Source organism: Lemur catta, chromosome 3, assembly GCF_020740605.2.
Source record: "Lemur catta isolate mLemCat1 chromosome 3, mLemCat1.pri, whole genome shotgun sequence".
NCBI classification, from domain to species: Eukaryota; Metazoa; Chordata; class Mammalia; order Primates; family Lemuridae; genus Lemur; species Lemur catta.
This window is the reverse complement of record NC_059130.1, coordinates 9,426,564-9,452,130: the sequence shown is the minus strand read 5'-3', so window position 1 is coordinate 9,452,130 and position 25,567 is coordinate 9,426,564. Positions and strand designations below refer to the sequence as shown.

Genomic DNA, 25,567 nt, shown 5'->3' with positions numbered 1-25,567 from the left:
TGCACACGTTGTCATACTATATTGGGACCCCCCCCACACACACACACCTTGTTTTTCCAAAGGGAGAGAAAAAGAGACGGAGAGTGATGACACTAATCTCTTTGCCTCTAGGTGTTTATCACACCGTGAAAGCCAAAACAATTACTCAGGGCTTCATGGGGTAGTTATGACTGGTAAATAGCAAAATGCTGTTTCCTTGGAGAATGTTTACTTGCATGTTTCACACTGGCAGAGGGAAAACCATTCCCCATCAGGAGCAGCCCTCCTTCAGAGCGCAAATACAAACGAACAAAAACGACATTGTGTTCTTGCCTGCCTGGGGCAAAAAGAATCACCTATTCTTAATAGGACTTCAGGTGTGTGATTTTCTACCATTTTCCTTCTTTTATTAGATTAGAATGACTGCCCCTTGTAAGAGAAAAGCTGTAATGTAGTACTATCAGGGAGGCTGGAGGACACAACCTTAGTACATTACGTCTTTCACGTAACTTGACACATTATTGCCATGCGGGAATTTCAGAATCTATTCAGACAGAGGTAGGAGGGGTAGTAATTATTTTTTCTCTTTCCTCAATTTTTTTCCCAATAAAATTCATAGTTCGCTAGTTAAATAATAGTTAAAAGTTACACCTTTGAAAAAATGGGCCTAAGTTAAGAAAATGGGGATTATTTTTACTTCCTATCCTCTGCAGTTTGCTTCAGCCAGCCGAGCTAAATTTTTAGCGTTAACATAATTAGATTTTGCAGAATAATGGCCCATTTTACCAGCTATCATTTCAGGTTAATAAAAACAGCACATAATTTTAAATGTTACCACTCCATTTTAATTCATCTATCAATTAAAAACAGCTTTTGGATGATGGAAAATGGCAGAGGGGGATTCCAGCATTTATTAAATGCTCAACTATTTAAATCTAAACAGCCTCTAAAATCATTTTAGTCTTTCTGCTAGACTTCTTTCAGGACCTGCTCTAAAAATGTATTAGGGGCAGAATTTTTCTGCCATAATAGATCTCAAGTAACTGAAATTTATTCAATATTATTATGAGTTTTTCACAGATGTTATTTTCTCATTCCTGTTAAATGCAATAATACGATTTATATGATTTCTGTTTCTTGGTTATTTGATTCTTCAGACGTAAAATGAAGATGGTAACATGTGAGTTATACCTTGCCAGGTATTGTGAAGAGTAAAAGTTCACTATGTCCCCAGGATTATTGGTGAAAATTCAAAATATGATGGTTGGGATTATTAATTCTTTCTGACATCATATTTGTAATATGTTTATGTGAAGTTTATGCTGGGAATTTGTCAGCATTTCTTTTAGGTAACTAAAGCAAAAAGCTTCTCTTAGTGGAAGAAAATAAAAACATAGTTAAAAGTGAAAAATCATTCTATATGGAAATGGTCAGAACTGACAGAATATTTGTCAGATGAGCATTTGATATGTCCTAGAAACAAAATTGATTAGAATATAGTTTTTATTTCCTGAGGCAAAGAAAGAGTTGTGCAGGACCAGATACTTAGAACCCTGAGGGTGCTCCTTATCTATATTTCTCAGCCCTATATATCAAGACTGTCCAGTTGGATTTCCTAAAAGCAAACAAACAAACCTGGTTATTCATATCATTCTAAGATGCAGTTTAGTCGCTGCCACCATTGCCAGCCCATCCTTATCAACTAAGCCTGGGGGTACAAATGGTAGGCACAGAACTCTAGTTCAGATTCCTGAAGCTCAGCTTTGAATTGCACCCAATCATGAATGGCTGTAGAGTTCATACCGAACATACAGAGCACCTAGTACCCACATATCCTGTTCAATCTTGTGAGCAGAGAAACTCTTAGTTATATTTAGAATTTAACAATAGGTGAAGTACAACAATCCATTTCCCATATCGCACGGAGCATCCCATTCAGAATACTGGGTCTTTACAACCCAATAAACCCAATAATACTGGATGGCAGAGGGTGAAGGAGATGGAACAAAAGATCTGATTTCAGAATTTCCTCACAGCTGACCCCAATTCATCCCAAATTTCTTACTCTTCGGTAAGGCCACAGGTCCAAGGAAGGGTGAGGTGAGCATTAACTGCAGGGACAGTTGAACTATGGGGCAAATGACTTCTTTCAACCTGGACCTTTCTTTATGTTATCAGGTGAGTGATTTGTGCCAGCTTAGGGTTTGGACTCGAGGGTACCTCAGGCAGATCCACGCCAAATGTTTACAGGGCCCAGGGCAAAAGTACCAACGGAGGCCCACATGTCTTAGGTGTAAGTATTTAAAGATTCTATATCAAGCTCACGAAGTGTTAAATAAAATATATCCCACCCTGCTACTTTGACACATACGCTTTCATAACAACCAGAAGCCCAGGTATAGATGTAGGATCCTTAGACTGCTCAGACTGGCCTGGAGGTAGCCCTTGTCTCTCTCCTTCCTGGCCCTCGCCCCCCTCTTTTCCATGCACTCTGGTTTTCACTGCAAGTAGCCTCTCCTTGCGTGTGTGTGAATTCCCCAGAGAACACTCCAGGCCCCAGGGATTAATCCACCCACACAGGTGCATCCTCTGCCGCTCGATGTGCCCAGGGATGTGCACTGTTGATGCAGCCTGCTTTCAGGACTTTGGCCCCCCCCCCAGAGGAGGCCCACACCTGCCCTACGAGTGGGGGGAGGACATCTGAATAGGGAACTCAAGGTTCCTGGCATCTGAGACAAAGCTGGAGGAGGGTCAGAGTCCCTCTTTGCTGGACTGACGTTCTTCCTCTAGGCTGTGTACAGGGTCAGAAATAAATCCCTTCCACAGCACAGCAGGCCATGTTCACTAGTTTCCTATAAGCAGCAACACTTTCTAGATAGCTGAACCTTTGTCCCATTTTTTGAAATTTTATGCTCATCAATAGCATTGATGGAAGGAATTATACTTTTATGCTGTGGAAAAGTTGATAGATTAACTCATATGCAAGATTATATTAACCACCTTTAGGGATATAGCCAAGCAGAAAAAAGAACAAGTATTAGGACCTCAAATGCATGAACAACTGAGTACCCCCTTCTCACCCCAATCCTGTACTGAGGCCATAACACTGTCAATGAAACCAGCTTTGTCAGAGGCTGGAAAGCAGGAGATGAATAAAGTCCACTGAGTCGGTGTTTCTTCAAAGGAATAGGCCTTTAGAAGAACTTGAGAATCCAGATTGAAAAGAACATTTCATTTCCATTTGTTGTATACCTAAAAGTGAATTTTTATTAAAAGCAGATCACATCGCTTCAGGAAATTCAGAAAACTATATCTAAATACACTGAACGCAAGATATTCCTAATCAATTTAGATTCTTATAGCCTCATGAAGATAAAATGCAGATGAATTGATTTAGATCAGGCCTTCATTAAATTTTAGAATGAGCTTATGGGATCCCACATATTGAAATGCGCAGTGTCTGATTCCTGAGCATTGTGACAAAGGCATGAGTGGGTAACGATAAAGTGCATCGATGCCAGAAATAACACGGGCTGCCTTTGGTTTGTGCTAATAAACTATAAGACAACTTAAATTCCAATTTTAATATTAGAAATCCACCTCATTATAAGTCATCTCTAACTCCCTATGTTATCAGAATTTTCATGTGTATTCTTTGGTGAGCCTGAAACATAATAATTTTCTATTTATACTTCCAGAGTAAATCTCCAATTTCTGGTTGGCCACTCTGGCACTAAGCCAAAGCTCTAATTTATTTCCATCTTTTCTTATTTCTCACATCTAAAGAGACTGTTGGTTTGAATAACAAACATTCAATAGACTTAGTCATGGGGTGGCAGGCGGCACAGGCATTACCTGTTTACCTTTTACTGCCTTCTTTGAATTGGCTTTTCTGGGAACAAAACCTATGAGACATGCTGTTCCCTCATCTAGCTTTTTCCCAGGTTATTTATCAGGAGACATTTCAGCCCCCCCTCCCCTGTTTCAGCAAGGAGTGGCAGCAGGGTGAAGAATGCAAATTGGAACTAGCCTTGCGACCTATACTATCATAGGTTATTGTTCTACCAAGTCATGTAGAACTTCATTGTCTTTAAGACTCTGGCTTGGGCTGATAATTGTTTCTGATTCCAGGAGATGCCACAGCAAACACATTTGTAACCTGTAGGACAACAGTGTGCTGGGAATGAAATACACACTGTGTTAGCCTCTTTGAAACTTTCTGGTGGTTCTTCCCCACCTGCCTCCCCTTGCTGTCTTGCACAGTAATTGGCCTAATAAAAGGCAGAAACAAGAATTTATTACACCTTGGGCAGTACTTAAAACAAACTTTATTCTCAGGAACAGCAGTTATGTCTATTTGCTGCTGTGTATTTTGATATTTCCTATAAATACTTAGTCTGAATATATTCAAAGTCAAATTGCTAATCACTGAGTTTCCCTGGTACTTTCCTGGTTCCCCAGGTTGCCTCTTATGACACTCCATGTAAACACTGTATTTGGAAAGATACATAGATCAGCATCCCTAGAGTCACATGATCACCATCAATCTGTGAAAATAGCATGACTTAAAAATAAAAGTCTCTTAGTACTCTGCCAACAGGCTTTGGCATAATCTTGGCAATCACTTAGATTTTTTTTTTCCCTGTTGTAATTTTTCCCAAGTAGAAATAGTCTCATATTTTGCAGAAGTTGTCCAAGCTAGTGAACATCAATCCATCTTCCTGGGTACTAAATTCGTCAGCTGAATGTATTCAGTCCACACCGAAATCAGTAAAGTGAGTGTGAAACTGCTTGGTGGCTGCTCCTTTCATCTTAAGAAATTGCAATACAAATTCCTGAAATCGTTTATGCAGGAATTTTTATTCTTTAAATCTTCCAGTGTTAAAGCAACAAGAAAACATTTAGAATGTCCTTTGGTGGAATCTTATTACACTTGTTATATATGTAAACTGATATTCTTTGATGCCAGCACGTTCGTTGCCCTTACAGAGAAATCTCTGCACAATGAAACAAAACAGAACAAAAAGAGGACAAAATAAAATGTCAGTCTTTGCTGATTTGAATTAGATACATTAACAGATTGTCTGGTAACACAAATTGGCAATAATACAAAAAATCTACATATTACAGTATTTCAAGAAAAATAACTTCATTTGAATACAAAAGGATAGATACACTTTCTTTTTTTCCTATAGCCACTCTTGTATAGTGGGTGTGTTGCTCGCACTGGGAGGGCTCAGTGCTGCTAAGATATACAGGGGTATGACTGGCTTGCACTTTTGGAGGGGCTGTTACACATGTGCATCACTAACATCAGACAAAGAAATCTTTCAACCAACAAGGGTTACAGAGCAACGTTCACTAAAGCACAGGTTGGAAGGGGTTCAGGGGCTGAAGCAGGCCAATATGGCAGCTTGTAACGGGTTTCCTTATGCCCACAATGCACCTGACAGCAAAGAATGCTATTTGGTTGGTCCACACACTGGGCAGAGTGGTACGAGGGTGCACCACTTAGAGTAGCAAATGTTTTTAGGTTGGTTGATTTGTTTGTTTTTTTTTTGTCTTTCCTGTTTGGGGGGGGCTGTCACAGCCTTTCCAGTCCACAATATGCTCTGCAGCTGGCCATGTGATTTGCAGTGATAATATCAACAGCTGCCAACTCCTCTGGAGTCAGAAAATTAACAGTCTTGACTCGGATGTGCTGTCCACGGCTGATAAATATGGCTTAGTTCGGTTAGGCCTTCTTAGTTTGTACACTGTTTGAGTGGGGCTGTCTCTGTGTGTGTGTGTGTGTTTCCTATGTGAGTTGCAAATGCTCGGGTGGTGTTTGCTTCCCCACGGCACGGGCCTGTCCGGTGGCTGGACGCGAAGCCTAGAGCCCCAGGGCGCTGGCTGTCCCCAGCAGCGCGGGCAGCAGCAGCAGCGCGGGGCAGCCGTGCGGGGCCGCGCCCTGGCCCGCGCCGGAGCCGCAGCTGCCCGCCTCCTCGCACCGCAGCTTCTCGCAGAGGATGCCCGTGTACGCGGCCGGGCACAGGCAGCGCGCGTTGTTGTGGCACGTCCCTCCGTTCTGGCAGTGCAGGAGCTCGTTGTCGCAGACATTCGCTGCAGAATGAGGGGGAGGGCGGGGGGTGGGCGCGGGGAGGAGAAGCAGAATCAATTTAAGTTCATCTGGTACATCATGTTTTTCAGCTTTAAAAAAATCTCTATCGATCTCGTGCTCCCCCCTCCCCGCCCCCAACAAACGAAGCTTGTGACTCCAGTTTCCAAACAAATGTAGTTTGCTGCCCTTTTTTTTTTAAATCATATTAGTCCTTTCCGTATACATTTTTTTGCTGCAATCTTGGATATTATCATTGTCCATTTCAGGCTATCAAATACAAAGTAATGCAATACTCTTGGTCTGGCAGTATCTTTGCTTCATGGAACTGGGACCTGTTGTGACCTCCTGGGTTTTTAAAGGACAAGTGCCTGATACAAGAATGCAGAGCTTTGAAGTCAGATGAATGGTATTTAAAATGCAAAGCAGTGTTGCTAAAATGAACAAGAACTTCTAAAAGGAGTGGGCCATTCCCCCCCCTCCCCTCCCCCTGATTCCAGCCGCTGCATGCATGAAGACAGAGCCCACAGGGAGGCGGGAGGATGGAGGGGCTGAGGTGTGGGAAAAGTAGCATGCTCCAGGCAGGCAGCAGCCAGATGCCAAGAGAGAAAGCTTGTTTCATGGGAGGAGTGTGAGGAAAAGCAGTCACATTTGTCCCTGACAGCCTATTAGGATTTTTATCACCTTGTAAATATGGGAAGTAGAGCCCAAGGTTACCTTGATTTCCAGGAATAGTAATAAATGCAACGGTGAAACCCTGATTATCAAAATGGCATTATGTCCATCAATTAATAGGATCAGTTTGAATAAATCAAGCAATTCCAGAATCTAAAATTCATCCGTGGCCCCTGTCACGTAGCTTTCACCTCTAATAATTTCTTATTTCTTCCAAATTCTGGCTATCCTCATTAATTCCATGTCTCCTATTCTTTTAGATAATCAAGGTTTCACTGATTTAGCAGAATGTTAAATAGAACCCGGGGAAATTAAAACAACAACAAAGAATAAAAGAGCCAAGAACACTTCCTAGTAACATACGCTGCTTAAGCACTTAACATATAGAACCACTCTGGAATGGGGGTGGGGGGCAGAGCAGAAAAAGTAGCTTTTCTTAAATTATAACATTTTTCATTTTTAAAAAAGTGTCATGGTCAAATTTCCCCAGGGATGCCACATGAATTAAACACACACACACTCATACACACCCCTAATGTTACTATTAAGCGCAAAGTATTAAAGAAAAACACCCTCCAAGTAGTAACTCAATAGAGAATGTTGCATTGTCCATTAATCGTGTTCAGTAGTCATGTCACCTGCAAGAGAAACTTCTTACACACAAACATGCTAATGCTCTGTGTGCAAATGAGCTGAGAAAAGATACTGGTGGATACCCACAGGGTTAATAACAGAGTGCCCTAAACAGGGTGCTGTTTTACCACCTTCTTCAACATTTCCTGGGTGACCCCTAATGCAGTTGCATAGTGTATTGGTATAATTTTCAAATGCATCCACATTTGCTATGTGTAAATGTCAGGAGTGACTATTAAGGCCTACTAAATCCTTCAGGCTCAAAATATTGATATACAAGGCAGTGTTCCATAGGTTCTAGTGATTATATAAGCTACCTCTCATTGGGTGGCTTAGAAATCATGAATGTTAGATCCAAATTATAGTATTTTATGAGTCACGGTTAAAAATGTCAAGATCTGTAACTGTAAAGCAAAGTCCACAAGTGTAGAGTGGCTAGCCTCACGGTCAAAGCTGACAAAAGCCCTCGTTTTTTGGCTGTAGTTAATTTGGAAAGCCATACATAGGTTTTCAGGATTTTGTTTTGCTTACACTTCAAGGAATATCTGTTTAATTGGGGCAACGTGGAATAAACAGATCCAAATAACTGTTTCCATTTAAAGTTAAAGATTCTCAGCATTTCTTGTTCCAGGAAGCAGATTGCTGAATGGGATATTTCCTTTCATTTGGGCACTAGAGGTAGGGAAATATCTGTTCCATCAATATCGATAATTGCTTGCCTTGAATAATTGAGAAGAAATCAATAGTTAATTAAATATCACTCCCCTTTAAAAAAAAAAAAAAAGCTATTTTTCTTCTTCTAGGACCTGAATGTAAATCAGTTGTTGAACAGAGGTTTCTTTTTTTCAAGAAGCTGGTGATTAAGTTAAAATTCAATATCTTTCCTACATTTAAATAATTACTAGTTGATTTTGATGGTTGTCAGGAATTTAATAAATATACTAGGAACAGACGTAGCCCAGGATTAATAATATCATGGATTGGGGGGAATATATTTTCTGTAAGAGATAAATAGAAAACAGTGAAACTGAAAATATACTTCATTACTCTAGAATTCACTATAAGCACATGACATTTGGTCTCTTGATTGTGCTATTCCTCTAACAAATATAGAACTTTACCATATGCACAGTGCTCTGTAACTGTTGGAATCACATTCTAGAAGCACATCTAAACCTAATTATAGATCTTACCTTCTATTCACAAACTCATGCTCCATCTTGATGTTGTTTTGAACCAACACTGTGGTGGTTATTGAACAAACTAGGTGGCTAACAAATATCATTGAGCTCTTCTTCAGCATCTAAAACCTTGTACTAAACACCACGAAGAAAATAAGAGAAATATAAAGCATGATCTTGCTCTTATGAAGTTCAAATCTGCTTGGGAAGATAGCATATCTATAAGAAATGATCTAATATTAATTTCATTAAAATGCCCTTATCAATTACATCCAGCTCAACCAACATCTGTTTCATGCCAGGCACCCTGCTAGATTTTATGGTCGTAACTCTAACTGCCCTAAAGGAGTTCACGGTTTGGCAGAAAATAAACAAACACACATTATGATACAATATAAAAAGACTATAAAGGAATCATTTGCAAACTGGTAGGGGAACTCAAATGATGGTGTAAATAATTACTTTTGGGAAGATTAGGGAAGATTATAGAAAAGAAATTGTATTTGAATAAAGGCATGCATCAGGAAGATATTGGTAGAAAGAACATTATAAACAGGGAAACTGTATGAAGAAAGGCAAGGAGTGCGCTGTGTTGGTTATTAACCAGTTGTTTCTCAACTCTATATCCACCCTTCAGATGTTGAGGCCAGAACCCTGCAAGTTGTCTGCTGGATTCTACCAACAGGGGGCACTAGAGGGAGCAAAGAAGGTAAGAGGAATGGAGATGGTGTTTCAGTCATCTCGTTTGATGGCTCTTCCTAACATTATAGCTTCAGTAATGGCACTTCAGCCTGACATCAGCATTTGGTTGCAGTGCTCAGCTTTATTCAGAACCAGCTTCACCTCACCCTTAGAAGTTCCTGTGCCAGCCTGGGAGCCTCCCTTCCCTAGAGATCTGAGCCTCTGTTCAGCATGTCAGAGGTATTATACTAACAGTAGCGAGGTGTTAGCCTTCCTCAGAGATGCAGGTCCCAGGTCTGTGGGATCTCTCATCCAAACTTTTAGTTTCTGACAACTCCATCGTCTTTCCTGTAATCCCTCAGCCCCAGAGTGATAGCTGCGTTCTGATTACATAGTAAACTATCTCTGAGTTATTAATACCTCAGTGTCTTGTTCTCATTTTTAAATTCTCAAACACCTGTTTAGCCATTTCCTTTAATAAATTATCCCTGTTGAAATACCTAGCATGGCTTTAGTTTTCTGACTGGAGACTGACTGATAGACACATGCAGAATGTTAGTGAATGATGAATGGACTGGTGTGGCTGAAATGTTGGACGTGCAGAGGATACACGTGCAGAGACTGGGAAGGCAGGTGTAGTCTGGTTGTGAAGGTTCCCCGTGACACACCGTGGAGTTTAGATAATAGGCAGTGGGACGCTGACAAACGTTTATGAACAGGGTGGTGTTTTAAAGAGAAAACAAAGGTAAGGCTGGAAAAAGTATACACTAAAGGCAAGGAGACCAGAAACTTCAACAAAATGGGCTTGGGCTGGGTAAGAACAATGAGGAGGAAGGAAGGAGCAGATTTGGAGACAGGTTGTATGAATGGGTAAAAGAGATTCTAAAGTTCCTGTTTAGGGTATTGGATGCATCATAAATAAATTTACTGAGAAAAGAAGATAGGAGGAAGAGTTTGGTCAGGGGAGAAAATAAATTTGTTTTGGACATATTGACTTCAAGGGTCTATAGTTTCTTTTTGTCGGTGTTTTGCTCTTAGCTGGAAAAACTACTTAATGGTTCAGGAGATGGGTCATCCTGGAGATACAGATTTGGAGCAGGGATGATGATGGTCATTGTTACAAAAGATGAGGCAAAAGGATTAGAAGACCTCATCTTGGGAGAATGCAGGACAAGTAAAATGAGGACTGCAGACAGAACACCGAAGAATATCAGCCATAAGAAGAGAAGGAAAGACTATGAAGGATGCTGAGAAGAAAAGATGTCAACAAAACGCAGTGATAATATGAGGGTATGAAATAAATCATAGAAGTTTTCCTGCTGTGTATGACTGTATCTAGGAATAAACAGACAGACTGGAAGAGTATGAGAAGAAGGGCACTTTGACTTGGGCAAGGAAAACATGCAAAATAAACATTGCATGTTCTTGATTGAATCTAACATAAGGGATTTGGGAATAATTTTTAAAAGGATTGAAAAATTTCGAGGAATTAACATTTAATGGAGGTCTTTGGATGCCAGTCTAAAGTAGTGGTTCTCAGCATTGGATGATTTGCCTCCCATGGGATATCTGACAATGTCTGGAGATGTGTTTTGGTTGTCACAACTGGGCAGAGAGGGCATGCTACTGGCCCCTAGTGGGTGGAGGCCAGGGATGCTGCTAACATCCTGCAATGTGCCCCGCAACAAAGAATTACTCCTCTATTAATGTTAAAGGTAAAATGATGAAGGCCTGGATCAGGGTGTCAGCCATAGCTATGAAGATGAGCAGTTGTCCCCCATGTACACTGGGGAAAAGAGAATGAAGAAGCCTTGACATTTCTAGATCAGAGAGACAGTGAGCCATGGGAATTAGAAGTGAATATAAGTACTTGAAGTGGAACTATAAGTGAGGCTTGATTATCTTCTTGGGGGAGTAAATGCAGGAGATTGGGATCTAAGCCAGACCCTTAGTACTGCTTACAATGAAAAAAATAAGAGGAACCAAAGACATCCTTGTCATGTCATTAGTTCTTCTTTGCTCTCACAGAAACAGTTAAATCAGAGCTTGCAGAAAACTTTAGAAACCATCTAGATAAGCTTGAGATGAGGAAACTGAAAGTGATTTAGGGTAGACCTAGAACTAGAATCTAGGACTTCTGATTTACAGATTATTGCTCTTTACCTAGAAAAGAACAGTCAGGAGAAATGTCATACATGGTGTTGTACAGTGTCACATTCTGTGCTCCTTGAGACATGGCTGAGTTCTCCACTTACCAGAGAGTCATGAAATGACTCTTCCGTAGATGCTCAGTAGATTTTCAATTGTGTCCACTAATTGCTCTGCTGTTATACCAGGCTGTGACTAGGCAGAGGTCTTTGTTGATAGCATCAAATGTTAAATCTTCTAGAGTCCTAGTACATTCTAGCAGGGCTCATGAGGAAAGTATAACCAGAAATGTCAAAGGTCCGGGCTGGAAATGGCAAGTATGTTGGCATCCATATTGTCATGTTCTGTATGTAGGAGGCTGCTGTGGTTTGAATGTGTGTACTTCCCAAAACTCACGTTGAAATTTAGTTGTCATTGTAACTGTATTAAGAAGTGGGACATTGAAGAGTTGTTTAGGTCATGAGGGCTTTTCTCTCATGAATATAATGCCATTATCATGGAATGGTTTTGTTTTCATGTGAATGGGTTCACTCCCTCTTGGCATCTCTCTCTCTGTCTCTCCCTGTGTCTGTCTCTGTCTCTCTCTCTCTCTGCCCTTCCACTGTGTGATGCCTTCCACCGTGTTATGATGCAGCAAGAAGGCCCTTTCAAGATGCCAGCCCCTAGATCTTGGGCTTCCAGCCTCCAGAACTATGAGTCAATAAATTATCATTCATTATTAATTACCCAGTCTGTGGCATTCTGTTATAGTAGCACGAAATGGGCTAAAACAGGAATACAGCTACTTAATCATGGCACTATCTTGCACCGAACTTCATGATCCTTCTCAACACAAGGTCCTGGGCATCCACCACCAGTTGACAGAACAGACATGAGGATAAACACCCATTTACAATCATGGCATTATCTTTATTTCATCCTGAGCGTAGTTGCAGATTAAAGATCCAAGTGGTGACTTCTACCCAACACACATCTTTCAGTTGTCACTCCCTTTACTTGGTGCTCTTCTCCGTGGGTTTGTCTCAAACTGAAAACTCTAAATGTAGTCTATGCATGTATTTATTTTAAGCCTATCCTAACTCTCTCTTTATTGCTATTGACGGCCTAGGAGTGCCCTATCTCAGTAAACAGGAAGATTTATTTTTAAATCCCTTATGTAACACTTGATCCAGTACTGGATGCAAATAGTTATTTGCTAGACACAATTCTTTTTGTTATGATAAAATATGATCCTTAGATATAGGAAAAAGCTGATACTGCTTTGGTAATAGCCTGATTATATTCTAAAGGATTCCTTTTACTACTGATAAAAATAATTCATTTATGATGTGTCCAATATCACACCATTTAATCCCCTGATGTTTTGATATTCGGAATGCTTTCAAATGGGGTGACCAAGATAATCTGTGGAGTTTGTCAGATGAGGTTATAGTATTAATGTTAGACTTAAACAGAGTTATGTGGCCAAAAGATAAAGTGTGGAATCCTGGTGGAAAGGCTGAAGTCAGCAAGGTGTTATAATATTTCTGATCACAGCTTCAGTAAGCAAGCCACAATAGTAGAAAAATAAGCTCTCACAATGACTATGAGTTTATACAAACACTTAGCATTTCCACAGTGAAAAAACAGGGTCGAGCAGCATTGCTTCCTCTTTCTCCTCTATTTTTCTTGCACCTTGGACAAAGAGAGTCACAAGGACATAGCTAAATTATTCAATTCTTTAATTTTTTTTTGGTGGGTTTCTCAATTGTCACACACATTTCTTCTTCTCAAACTGCAATCTATTGTCAAAACGTGAATTATGAGACCTTGATTCCTTTTCCCTCTATTAGTCCTTTCTGGAACGTAGGGAGAAATGAACCTAGAGTTGGATCCATTGTGTTCAAAGAGGGCACCAGCCAGAACTTAAGTGTTGCTACTTGGGCTATTCTCTTTTTTTCTTTTGTGAACTAAAGGGTCACTTATTCCTATATGGTCACGATGATCCATTACATTACCAAAGGAAAGTTTTCTTTTCTCTGTTTGGGTTTTGTTCAAAGCTATACATTTCGGTTCGTCCTGTCAGTGAGCTGCTATGCTTGAGCAATGCTTGGTCTGTATTTATAGACTTGAAAGTTTCTCTTTTTGGCTTTGTCTCCTGCACTTCAAGGAATCAATGCAATACGTTGCCATGGTAGTTTTCCTTGATGGTTGTATTAATAAAGTGACCTCTGCCTTCACCCTCTGAGACAAGCCCAGGAGTGCTGCGGGAAAGATGTTCCAAATTGTGCCTGTCCTTTTCAAAGAAACGTCAAAGAGTGAATAACCTCCACCAAACAGGCTAATAACAAAGGTATGTGTGCTCTATTCAGGTCTGATTTAGGCATTTCAGAGTTTGTGGCAGGGAGCTGAAGAGCTCTGATAATGACCCATTTATGCAGCCTTTGCAGCTATTTTACCAAGTTGTGAGATGGGAGATATAAAACTGAAGCCACAGGTTAGCTCCTGGGGTATGGAAGAAACTTTATAGACCGTTATCTAATGACCTTTTTTTTTTTTTTCTGGAAGTTCTAGGTATGCTAACTACTTTCTCCCCATTTCCCCTCATTTACAGTCTGGCCATGAGAGGTGGTATGCTGTAGAGAAAAAAAACATTGGCTAAGAGTCAGAAAACCTGAGTCCATTTGCTGTCAAGGCCTTGGACACATCATGAAACCACGTAGCAACATCTGTCCATGCATCCCTCCATCATCCAACCAGGCTCTAGATGGGGGGCTATTGTGACGAGCCAGATGGACAATGGAGCTGCACAGGGTGGCGGGAGGGGGCCTTGTATTCCGATGACAGCTGTTAAGTTAGGGGAAGGGTTGGAAGTTGGTATTTCTAAAGTTCTTTCGAGTTTTATGATTTGCATGAATATTTTTAATGGAAACTGTATCATTTTAAAGGCAAAAAGTTAAGAATATGTCCTCTTTTTGAACAAATATGCAATGACTGTTGGCCTTCTGTAATATTGAGTCCTTGGTGGTGACTTGATTGACTGTTTCTTTTTGATCTGTTTTGCCTGACTGTCTTATCTGGTGCCCCATGGAACAAGGACAATTTTTCCCTTCATGTGCACTAAAAGTATGAGGTGGTAGGAAGAGAATTAGGTGCAGATCTTGTGATTCAAGTCCCCATCTTTGTGGTTAATGGGCTGGGTGAACTTGGGGAAATCACTTAACCTCTTTGTGCCTCTCTTTCCTCACTTCTAAAGCAGTGATAATAACATTTGTCCTATTTACCCACCTCACAGTTGTTGGGAGCCTCAAGATGAATTATGTGGAGGTGCTCTCAAAAAATACAGAACACGACCTAAGTATATTTGTTAAAGTTCCATTTCTTCCTCAATCCCTCCAGTGCTAGAAGCTCAGGGTGGAAGAGTGAGGCGCTAATTCCAATCTCTGCTAGAATAATGAATTCATCACTACCTATCCAATTCAAGGTACTTGAAGTGAAAAAGGAAGTGAATGCCCTTCCTCAAAGACAGCACCTGTGCATCTTCTGCAGATATGAATCTTGAACGCGCACGGGGTCAAAACAGTTCCCGTATATTTGTATTCATCTGCTGTGTACTCCACAAAGCCTTGCAAGGTCAGCTTGGAGTGGTAGTGCCCATTTTCTCAAAGGCGACTTTCATATTCTCATTCGATGTGCATTCTCTTATATCAATCAGAGTATACAAATAATGTGTGTTTCCAGAGTAGCAGGGAGGGCTGAGCTGGAGACCATCCACCTCCTCCCACGGCTCCATAGCCGTCTTTTGCCCTTTGCAGTGTTGAAGGTGGGGGGAGGCAGGTACAGATGCAAACGATAGACTGAAACCTGGGGACTATCGTATGGAAACACCCTTACCTTCCTGCTCTCGACTTAAACTCCTGTCTGTCTGTACTCATCTGGGGACAGTGGCACTGGTGGCATGACCCCGTGTGACAGCATCCAGACTACCTGGTTTCAGCACAGTGAGGCCAAAGAGCAGAGCTGAAGGGACTGTAGGGATCAGTGTGGGAGCTGTCGGGCGGGCGGTCAGTCACACGTAGGTAATCAAGTGCAACGTCTCTGTAATCTGACCTCAGGGAGCAGCCATTCTATTCTTATTCATCTAGTACCAAAGCCCCTATTATGGGATTGATACTTTCTCTTTTCCACCCAAAGAAAAAACTGCTTAAAGCGTCATTCCAAAGCCCCATCCATCTCAAAAGAGGCCGTATCTACAGTCTGCAATATCCCAGCTGGTGTGAAGGAGGTGACAGGTGACTAACACAGGAGCAAGAGACACCCCTAAAATTTTTGGCTTTTGCAACCTGAAAAAAAAAAAAAGCCTTTGCTGGTGTTGAGAAAGAATTAATTCACTAAGAATCCTACAAGCTGAAGGCTGGGCACCTTTCCCAAAGCGATCATTAATGATGTATTGAAATCCTATTTAGGTCAACACCTTCAGACACAGATACAGGCAAGGTGCTCATAAAAATGGTGCTGAGAAATCACAGAGTTTCTCATCAGGTATCAGAAAATGCACTTGTCTAGTTTAATAAAAAGTATGACCTCTACTCTTAGCTCAAGGTGAAAGATGGCGTTCATGGGGAGGCATAGTCACATACGATGTCAACACACATCAGGGTAAAAAGCATTGTTTCAAAGTACATGACATTATGTCAGGAGGAAAAGCAGATGCAAAATGTTTATCCAGTATGATCTCCATAAGTACAGACATGTACCTCCACATAGACCTATATAATAATATAAACCTGGGCAAAAAGACTGGAATAAATTATACCAAAATGTGACCAGGATCTCTGGCACTGAATAGATGCTCAGCAAATATGTGTTAAACAAGTAAATAAAATCTGTCTTTTGTTCTCTGCCTCTTTCTAAATAGTGGATATATATCTATTATTAGTAGCTAGCTGGCTGGCTACATAGGAAAGTAGGTGGAGATACATACAGATGGATACAAAGTTTATAGGCTGGAGAGCGGGAAGTGGAAGGAACTTTTCCTTAATGGCTTAATTTTTATTAATAGTTTCTGGGAAGTAGGAGGTAAAGCTATCTGCTGAGCATGAGGAGGCAGAGGTAAGGTAGGTCTTGAAGGGAAGGGTGAAATATTTGGTAGGCAATGGAAGAGCAAGCTGACTAGGAACACATGGAAAAATTACTGAGCAGCTTTGACACTCCAGCTCATGTTGAAAACCACGATTTGTCAGAAGGTCCCATACAGGATTTTATAATGGAAAAACTTAACAGGAGGAGAATGGTGACTTGTGTTAAGGTTTCTTCCTTCAGTGATATCAAACATACCTAAGTAAGGGGCAGAGAGGTGAGGAGATGCAGCAAGGACGGCCAGTGTTTTGAAATAAGAGATCAGAAGCATTCCCTTTATTTTTCTTTAAGCAAATGCATTATGGTCTGGGCACTGTGAGTAATATAAAGGTGAAAAAGATATGGTCCTGAAGCCCTGATGGATCTTAGCAACTTTTTTTTTTTTCAATTGAGGAGGCGATTAGTTCACTTTGGACCACTGGCTAAAGGACAATCCAGATAGAGCAGTTCTATGTGGGAGTGCAGTGGAGGTGAGAGACCATTACGGAGACACAGAAGAACACAAGTAAGAAGATTTGGTGTTCTTTGAAACGATGTGGGAATTATGAAAGGCAATCCACCCAGCCCCATACAGTGCTTAAGACAAATTTGTAAAACATCCCCCATTCTGGCTAGGAGGTAGAGAAATACTACAGGCCTTTGATATCTGGTATTAAGAAATGCAAGTATCTGTGGCTGAAAGGAGATAATTGTGTCATTAATTCAAATGCATGGTTTTTTTTTTTTAAGGACAGAATTTCAATGGCTTTGAGTACTTTGTAAAGCTGAAATATAATTTGAGGTTCCTGTTTGTCAAGTTATAGCCAAATGTCTCCTTAGAGACTTAATTTTTCCTATATATACTTGGCAGGAGTGTTCTAAATATGGTCTAAGCCCTCTTAGGATTTTTAAACAGCAGGGATATTTAAGTATGAAAAATAGCTACTGAAATCACACGGCAGTAACTTTTCTTAATGATTTTTTTTTTTCCTGGGAATCACTGCAATTCACTCTTGTCTGCTGTGGCCTTGCTGTCACCACAGCCACCTCCTGACAATGTCAAACCAAGTCTTGGGAGGTGATTTTATAATGTCAGGATGAAACAAAGCCATTTCCCTGTTAATGCCAATGTCAAGGCAAAACGAATTGGTGTCAATAAATTCAAGGTGAGGAAAACAACATTATGGAATCACGAGAATGTACAAAATGATGACAGGAGTCATTTAGGGATGCCTGGCTCCAAGGAAAAATGACCGCTAATATTTAAAAATGTATTTGCTACTGTACCGGGAACCAAACATTTAAATTTTCTAAAATATGTTAGCCAGGTTAAGAAAGGACAAAGAAGTTACAATTATAGACAAATCATAAGCATACATTTTCAATAAAGTTGATGCTGATTATTGCAACTCACATTGTCGTTTCTCATTTACAAATTCTCCAGGCACTCAAAATTTGAACCACAAAATTTAGTACATAATTGTTTACTGGGATGGTGTTTAAAAATATGGGTTTAAATAGTGACATCACCACTTGTGGCTCTGAATTTCTGAATTTCTGAATTTCTGAACCTCTATTTCTTCATCTGTAAAAGAGGCCATTTCACAGGGCTGCTGTGAACATGCGAGATCATTCAACCCAATAATTATTATTAAGTGACTTGGAAGTGCCGGGCACTGCTCAAAGTCCCACGGTGAAGGCAGACGGTCAGAGTCACAGAAATGGTGTTAGTTAATACAGGTTCATGTATTAGATAATGAAACTTCACATAGTCTATGCCCCTGTGTCTTCTAGTTCATTTTTATCATTAGTAATTTCTAGCTTAACAAATACTTGTCAATTTGAAAAAAAGATCATCTTTCACTCTTACAATTCCTTAGATGAAAAAAAAAATCACAACTGCTTACCTGTTGAAAAGAGGATCTGTTTGTTCATTTTCTTTAATGATGAGAAAAACAAAAGCCCTTATTTAAGAAAAAGTTTAGGTAAAGACACGGATTTTAGACAAGCTCATGAGTAATGTCAAGTAATTCTGTGCAACACAACTTTTATAACACTAAACTTTAAACATGAGGCAGAAGGAGGAGGGACTCAGAGTCCTTTCCTAATATCCAAAGGAACCCGTTGTTAACCAGTAAAGAAAAAAGGGTTTGCGTAAGAACAAATTCACCTGGTGGGTGCCCTGAACAGGGGGAAATAAAGTCATTGCAGACATGCAGAAGGGCATTTTACAGCTTTCCTGAGAAGAGCAAGGTTGTTTTGTCTCAGGAGAGATGAGAGCTTCTTAGACCAAAATCAGTCTGGCAAGAAATGTGTGGACGCTGTGCCTTCGGGGACTTTCAGATCCGGCAGCAGAAAGAAAAAAATTTATGAATTGGTTTGGATGCAATTGGGAGGCCGTGCACATTATTTAAAACACAGTGAAAAGATGTTAGAGCTTCTCTTTGAAGCAGACTAAGACACGCCCAGGTTAGATTAAGCGGTGATGAATAAGATTTGGGTGGACTCCTTAAAGGGTAATCACATGACATGCTTTTAAAATATCTTGTCTTAATACATTTCACTTTCCTCGACATTTCTTATTCCATTTTTTGAATATATGTGCTTTTATATGACTAAGGAGTTATTCTAGAATAAAAGCTCCATGAAGATAAGGATTTTGACTGTTTTGTTCGTTGCTATATATGCAATGCCTAGAACAGGGCTTGGTAACAGACTGTACTCAATGAATATGAGTATTTTTGAGTAAATGAATTTTATAGAAAAAGATCACATATTCCATATCCATTGTGTCCTTTCTACTTCTAAAATAGCATCCCAACTGTGTCTCCTCTACCTCCCCTAAATTAAATTACACAGAAATGCTATAGCCAGATTGAGTTTCCTCACAGAGTGTTTCCACAATACTTCTCACTCATGCTGTCACTTATAACCTTCTATGGCTCCCCACTGCTAATGGGAAAACACTGTTGTTAGAATCTCCCACAAAGTGATTAGACTCTCTCCACATGTGCTTTTATGCACAACATAAACTTTCTATTCCTGGCTAATATATCCACTTGTGTGCGTGCACGCGCACACACACATGTGCAATTAAAATTAACAAGTTATAATTAAAAGGCCAGAAAATTTGACTTATATCACTGAATATTTCCAATAATCCAGTGGATAGGTATTATTATGATTATTTTCATTTTATGGGAGACCCGTGGATCTTACTCAAGCCCTGCCAGCTGCTGAGCAGCAGAGGCAGGACTAGAACTGAGGTCTCTCTGATCCCAAAGCACCATCCATGCTGCCTTCCTGTCCCTGGACTGCCACATGCTTGCCCCTGAGTCGTGTCTTTGCTTCTGATCTCTCCTTCCCTAAACTCTCCACCCATCCTTTAAGGTCCTGCTCATGGAGAACCCCCACCATGAAGATTTATTTCTCTGTTTCAGCCTTCAGATGCTGACCTGCCTTTGAAGCCTTATGGCAGATGATCTGGATCCAGACACAGACGTAGATAAAAATGCAGATAGAATTTGAACAGCCTGTATTTAAATCTTGGTTCCACCAAATGCTAGCGGGGTGATCTTGTGGGAATCATGCAACTCATCTTTGTTTCATTCATCAGAGATAGTTTAATACCTGATAGCCACTTCATAGTATGGTTACACAGATCAAATGAGTTAATACATATAACTCGATTAGAACAATGCCTGGCAGAAAGTCCTTCAGTAAATGGGAAGCTTGATTTGACTCTTCAAAACCTACAACATAAAACTCCTTTTTCATGTGCATTTCTTGTCTTCTCAACTAAAACACAGGTGCTCTGAGGGCAGGCCATTGTCTTGCACCTCTTCTCGTCGTCCACCCTGAGCAGCACAGAGCTTGGCACAACGTGGGCCACCTGTCAGCATGATTCCTTGAGGGTAGTCGACCCCTCTTTTACCTTTGTATCCTCATGCATTTCTTTTATCTTTGAATCCTAAGCATTTTTTTTTTCTGTCACATAACAGGGAGATTCTCAATGATTTCTTTTCCAGTGATGATTTTTCAAGCAGCTTCTACATTTCTAAGCTCATGGAAGAATTCAATCATTTCTGAGAATAAATGGGAAATAATCTGAGTTTTCATTACTGCCTCTAAGTAGCGGTTTCAGAAAAGTCCCTTCTCTGGCAGTATTTAAAACCTTTTGCTTCTGTTTCTTGTGTTGTGGTGAGGCGAGCAGTGGAGAGACAGGCAAAGAGGACAGGGAAGGAGGGGAAATATGGGGTTGGCCTGACTGGGAAAGAAATGCTCCATAAACCTACCAAGGGGGTAGGTTTACACCCACCTTCCCAGTGGGTGTTTCCAGCTCTGTTTGTTTGGGGATAGGGATCACTTTTAAAATTTAAAATCTTCAGGGTCTTAAACTAACACTGTATCTTGGATTTAGCTTCTTCTCCTTCTTCTTCTTCTCCTTTATTTATTTATTTATTTTGAGACAGGGTCTCACTCTGATGTCTGGGCTAGAGTGCCGTGGCATCATCATAGCTCACTGCAACCTCAAACTCCTGGGCTCCACTGATCCTCCTGCCTCAGCCTCCTGAGTAGCTGGGACTACAGGTGTGCACCACCATGCCTAATTTTTTAATGTAAAGACAGTGTCTCGATATGTTTCTCAGGCTGGTCTTGAACTGCTGGGCTCAAGTGATCCTCCTGCCTTGGCCTCCCTAAGTGCTAAGATTATAGGCATGAGCCACCATGCCCAGGGGATTTAGCTTCTATGTAGGCTATTTTACCCCAAGGATCAGAACGATGAATGAATCTCGTATACTCCCCATAAAAAGTGCAGAAGGGTGGGAGGCAGATCCTCCACCTATTGCACTCCCCAAATTACCATTCAGACTTATCCTGAGGGCAAAGCTAAGGCCCTGCACGAACAAACACTTTTCTTGTCACTGGATATGTTGCTGCTTGGTATGCTGGGTGATCCGCTTGGATCACTTCATCTGGTTTTATCTTCCAGGGTTTGTTTTGTACTAGTTGTTCCATGCAGGGCTCCTGGTTAATCTAAAGTTCTTTGCTCCCATTCACCCTGTATTCCCTGAGTTCCTGCTCTTGCCATTGTCACATGAGGCCCTTCATATATGTCCCAGGTACTCATTTCCATGAGGGGCTTGCTTTGTGCACCAGGTTCCCCTAACTAGTCAAAACTTTTGAACATCACTCCAGCCTATTAGGATGTTTCAGGCAGGTCTCTGACTTGTTTAATCAGGCAATTCCTTTGTGCTAATGACATTACTGATTATAAAACTGCATGCTTGTCAAATCTACCTACGAAGTTTAAATGCTCTAGTCTAAAGGCTAAGCTATGGCTGGCCTGGCTTTATCAAAACAAAGCAAAGTGGTGTATCTATAGATTGCAAAAAAAAAAAAAAAAAAAAAAAGATTCACAAGGCAGGGAGAGGGTGGGTTACAGAGGTTGTTTTTGAGTGTGTAAAGCTGATGACCTTGTTTATGTTAAATAGAGGGGAAGAAACACACAACTCAAAGGATATTGAATTGAGGGCAAGGTTGCTATTTCAAACTTGAATATTGAAACCTTTACCTTAATTGCTTTGATTTTTAGAAAATGGTTATCAGCAGCTTCCTTTCTTTATAGTCTAGGAAAGAGTATATATTTTCAAAATAACCCAAATCTCCCAAATCCACCAAAATAAAAATGTATCTAAAAATGCATACATTGTGTTTTCCTGGATTGTGGGCATTTGCCAATTTTTAGGGTCAACAATGGTATGAAGAAGGAATAAAAACTATAATTTAGCAAACATATGGAAGTGACTCCTGAAGACATAATCGGAGAATACAAATGTCTTGCATAGATCAGGTAGCAAACTCTTTTTAAAATATCTTGCAAAACAGAAATATATTTTGGTTCTTGACTATTTTCTGATGAGAACTCTTAGACTTTCTTTTGATCTAATGCTTAAATAGCTAAAAAAATACTTTAATTAATATAGATTATTCATTTGCTATTTTAAATTAATCAATTTCATTTTCTGGGAACAAGTGGGAAAAAAAGCAAAGGTACCACAGATTGGAATTGTGTCTTGTTTTTTCCAGCATTACATAACTGATAAGATGAAAATTTATGACAAAAATTCAGTCAGTAGAGAAGAACCATCATCCCAAATTTCAAGATAAATGAATTTTTATGACTGAGTTACAAACCGTATGATATTGATTTAGTTTACAATGCTAACATCAATATATCCTTAACTGTATTGCCAAGAGCAATAAAGTAAGAATAATGGGAAAAGATTGGATGACCACATGAAAAAGTAAAGGATTTACAGTGATTTCCAGTCTTCATCAGTTAATTTTCTGAGAAGCAGAACATGAATTCATGTTGATGATATGTACTTGTCTAATGACATCAAAATGCACGATCAATGCATGCTAACCAGGCTGGGAATCTAGCTGGGAACATTCCTAATTGGAAACTAGTCAAGGTACAATGAAAACCTGAACTGGCATGAGAGAAAGGAAGGGGAGAAATCAAATTTCCTGGTTTGTTTGCTGATGGATCTAAGAGACAGCTGGAGATAGCCTGGCATAGTTTACCTTTTCCCCACTCTTTCCGGGAAATAGCCAGGGTTGTGGGGTCATACAGATTTAGAGTCACACCTTGGCTCTTTAACTCATTAACTGGGGGCCTTGGGAAGGCATGGTACCTCCCTGAGCCTTGGCTTCCACACCTGTCAAACAGGCAGAGCATGTTTTTACCTAGTATGGAAGTCTTAAAGACGAAAATAGATACCAACAAGTAAAAAGCTTACCAATAAATGGCAATTATTTTGATTATAGAGAGGTCTAAATGAGATTTAATTGTATAGGAAACATATGGCAAGTAATAAGAACTTCTTAAATGTTAGTTCCTCTTCTCCTTATAAGAGATATTTAAAAAAAAAAAATTCTGTACATAGTCCCTCTTCCTGTTTGGTAACTAAAAGGAAAACCACATGTTGATATGTCATTAAATGAATCACATTTGGGGGTTCAGTTAAGCCAGAATAATAATTACAAAAGCTAATATGTATTTATTGAGTACTTGGTCTGCACCAGGCATTATCCTAAGTGTTTTTCATGCATTGATTAGTTTAATTTGCTTAACAATCTTACAAGGTACATACTTTTTATCCTAACCATTTTATAGTTGACGAAACCAAGACTCAAGGAAGGCGAATGACCTGTGTAAGGTCACACAGGGAGCAGAGCTTGGCATCCCACTGTGTTCTGTGGGCTTGTCATCACTTGCCATTTTGCCTGACTGCCATGCTCTAGGCCCAAATGCCGGAATGCGGCGAATGCTATGACTTCTGTCCCTCTGGTTTTCTCTCCATTAAACAGAAATTGGTAGAAAATATTATTACAAGGCATCCAGGTGGGGAGGGCAAAAAAAACCAGAAAAAGCACATTTCTATTGCAGACCACCTAACAATTTAGATTTAATACTGAGTTTCTCTGCAAAGACAGGCACAGACTACAAGTCCTGAATCTATGCATTTTCATTACCTGCTTTCCTTCCAACATAGTCCAAGCCACTAATACCCCTTACCTGCACTACTGTAGTCTTATTAGTTCTGATCTTGCCCTCTCCTTCTTGCCCCCCTTAAAATCCATTGTCTGGGTAGGAGCCAGAGTTATTGTTTTAATTTAAACCCCTAACATCATGGCAGTTCTCTGCTTTTCAGCCAGTGCATTGGAATAGAATTACACCTTTAGTCCTGGCCTTCAAGAACTGGTGATCTGGTGCCTGTCTGCCTCTCCTCTCCTCTCAGAGCACCTCCGTCTTACCACCACCCTCCAGCCACATTTGCTTCCTTCTATTTTCTGAACCCGCTGAGCTCCTCCTGCCTTCTAGTTTTTGCAGGAGGTATTTCCTCCGCCTGGAACTCTTTTCCTGCAGAACTTGCCACAGTGGGCTCTTCCTAATCCCTTGAGTCTCAGCTGAAGTATTGCCTTCTCAGGGAGGCCTTTGCTGACGAGGCAGTCTACAGTGGTCTCTGCCCACCGGTTATTCCTTTTCTTGTTTTGCATCTGCCTCCCCCCACTATATGAGCTCCTGGAGAGCAAGGCCTATGTCTGTCTTCTTAAAACGGCGGCTAGCCCAGAATTCATGCTTAATCCACATTCATTGAATAGATTGAAGGCTTCTGTGGCTTGTTTCACCCAGCATCCATCCTTTAAGGGCCTAAAAATAGGGCAGGGATAATGGCTTTTGTAGAGGCTCTCCTGGCTGGGATGGATTTTAATTGCTCCTTTACCCCAGGATTAGATAAACTCTTCTGACCTTCTGGGCTTGAAGACCCGATGATAACTATAGAACGCAATTAGCACCCCAGTGCATCGGACTGCCAGACCCTCTAGAGTTAAGTATCATAGGACGTGTCACAGCAGTGTTGTTTTATGCAGCCTCGCTCCAGGGGAATATTATGCACTTGGCAATCCAGCAGGAAATTCCCCTCAGAGAAAGGATCATTCCTCGTGATGGATGGACAGTTCCCAGCATCAGTTTCTACAGCTCAGCTACCTCCTAATTTCTAGTTTGGTGTAAAAGTGAAAGCTGAAGGATGTACTGCTGTCAAAAAAAAAAAAGAATCTATCAAATAATTACAACTTTTATTTCACCTAGTGCTGCTTTTTTCCTCGGCAGTGCAGCTAAGAAGCTGGGAATATAAATATTCGTACGAAATCGATATTAAACCATGGGCCACAGAGAAATAATTTCATTTCCTAAATAGGAAACTATTGGATTTCTTTTTGAGATTTAATTGTCAAAGTTATTCCAAAGTGTAAAATCTGTCCTGCCTGGTAAAATATTATCTCTTAGTGCTGAGAAGGAAAGCTGAGCAGAAATCTGCCCACCTCTTTCTGAGAAAAGGAGCAGAGGGGCGATGTCATGGTAAACGAGGCTGCTAATGGCCCAAGCATGAACTGTCAGCATGGCGCTGCGCGGGGCACGGCTTAGTCGCGTGGCACTGGGCGTGAGCTGCGTTTCATGAAGCTCATGACAGGAACCAGGGCCAGCCATCTGTGCCCCTGAAAC

At 40.5% G+C, this 25,567-nt stretch overlaps 1 protein-coding gene across 12 annotated transcripts in view; it reads right to left on the bottom strand.

Moving 5' to 3' along the window:
- Positions 1–4,621: 4,621 nt before the first annotated feature.
- Positions 4,622–25,567, bottom strand: part of NTNG1 (netrin G1) — a 320,109-nt gene continuing 299,163 nt past the window's right edge. For all 12 annotated transcript variants that reach the window (XM_045546662.1, XM_045546660.1, XM_045546669.1 and 9 more), the window contains one exon: positions 4,622–6,081. In XM_045546662.1, coding sequence (XP_045402618.1) covers positions 5,852–6,081 — 230 coding nt within the window. In that variant the 3' untranslated portion in view covers positions 4,622–5,851. The remainder of the gene's footprint in view (positions 6,082–25,567) is intronic.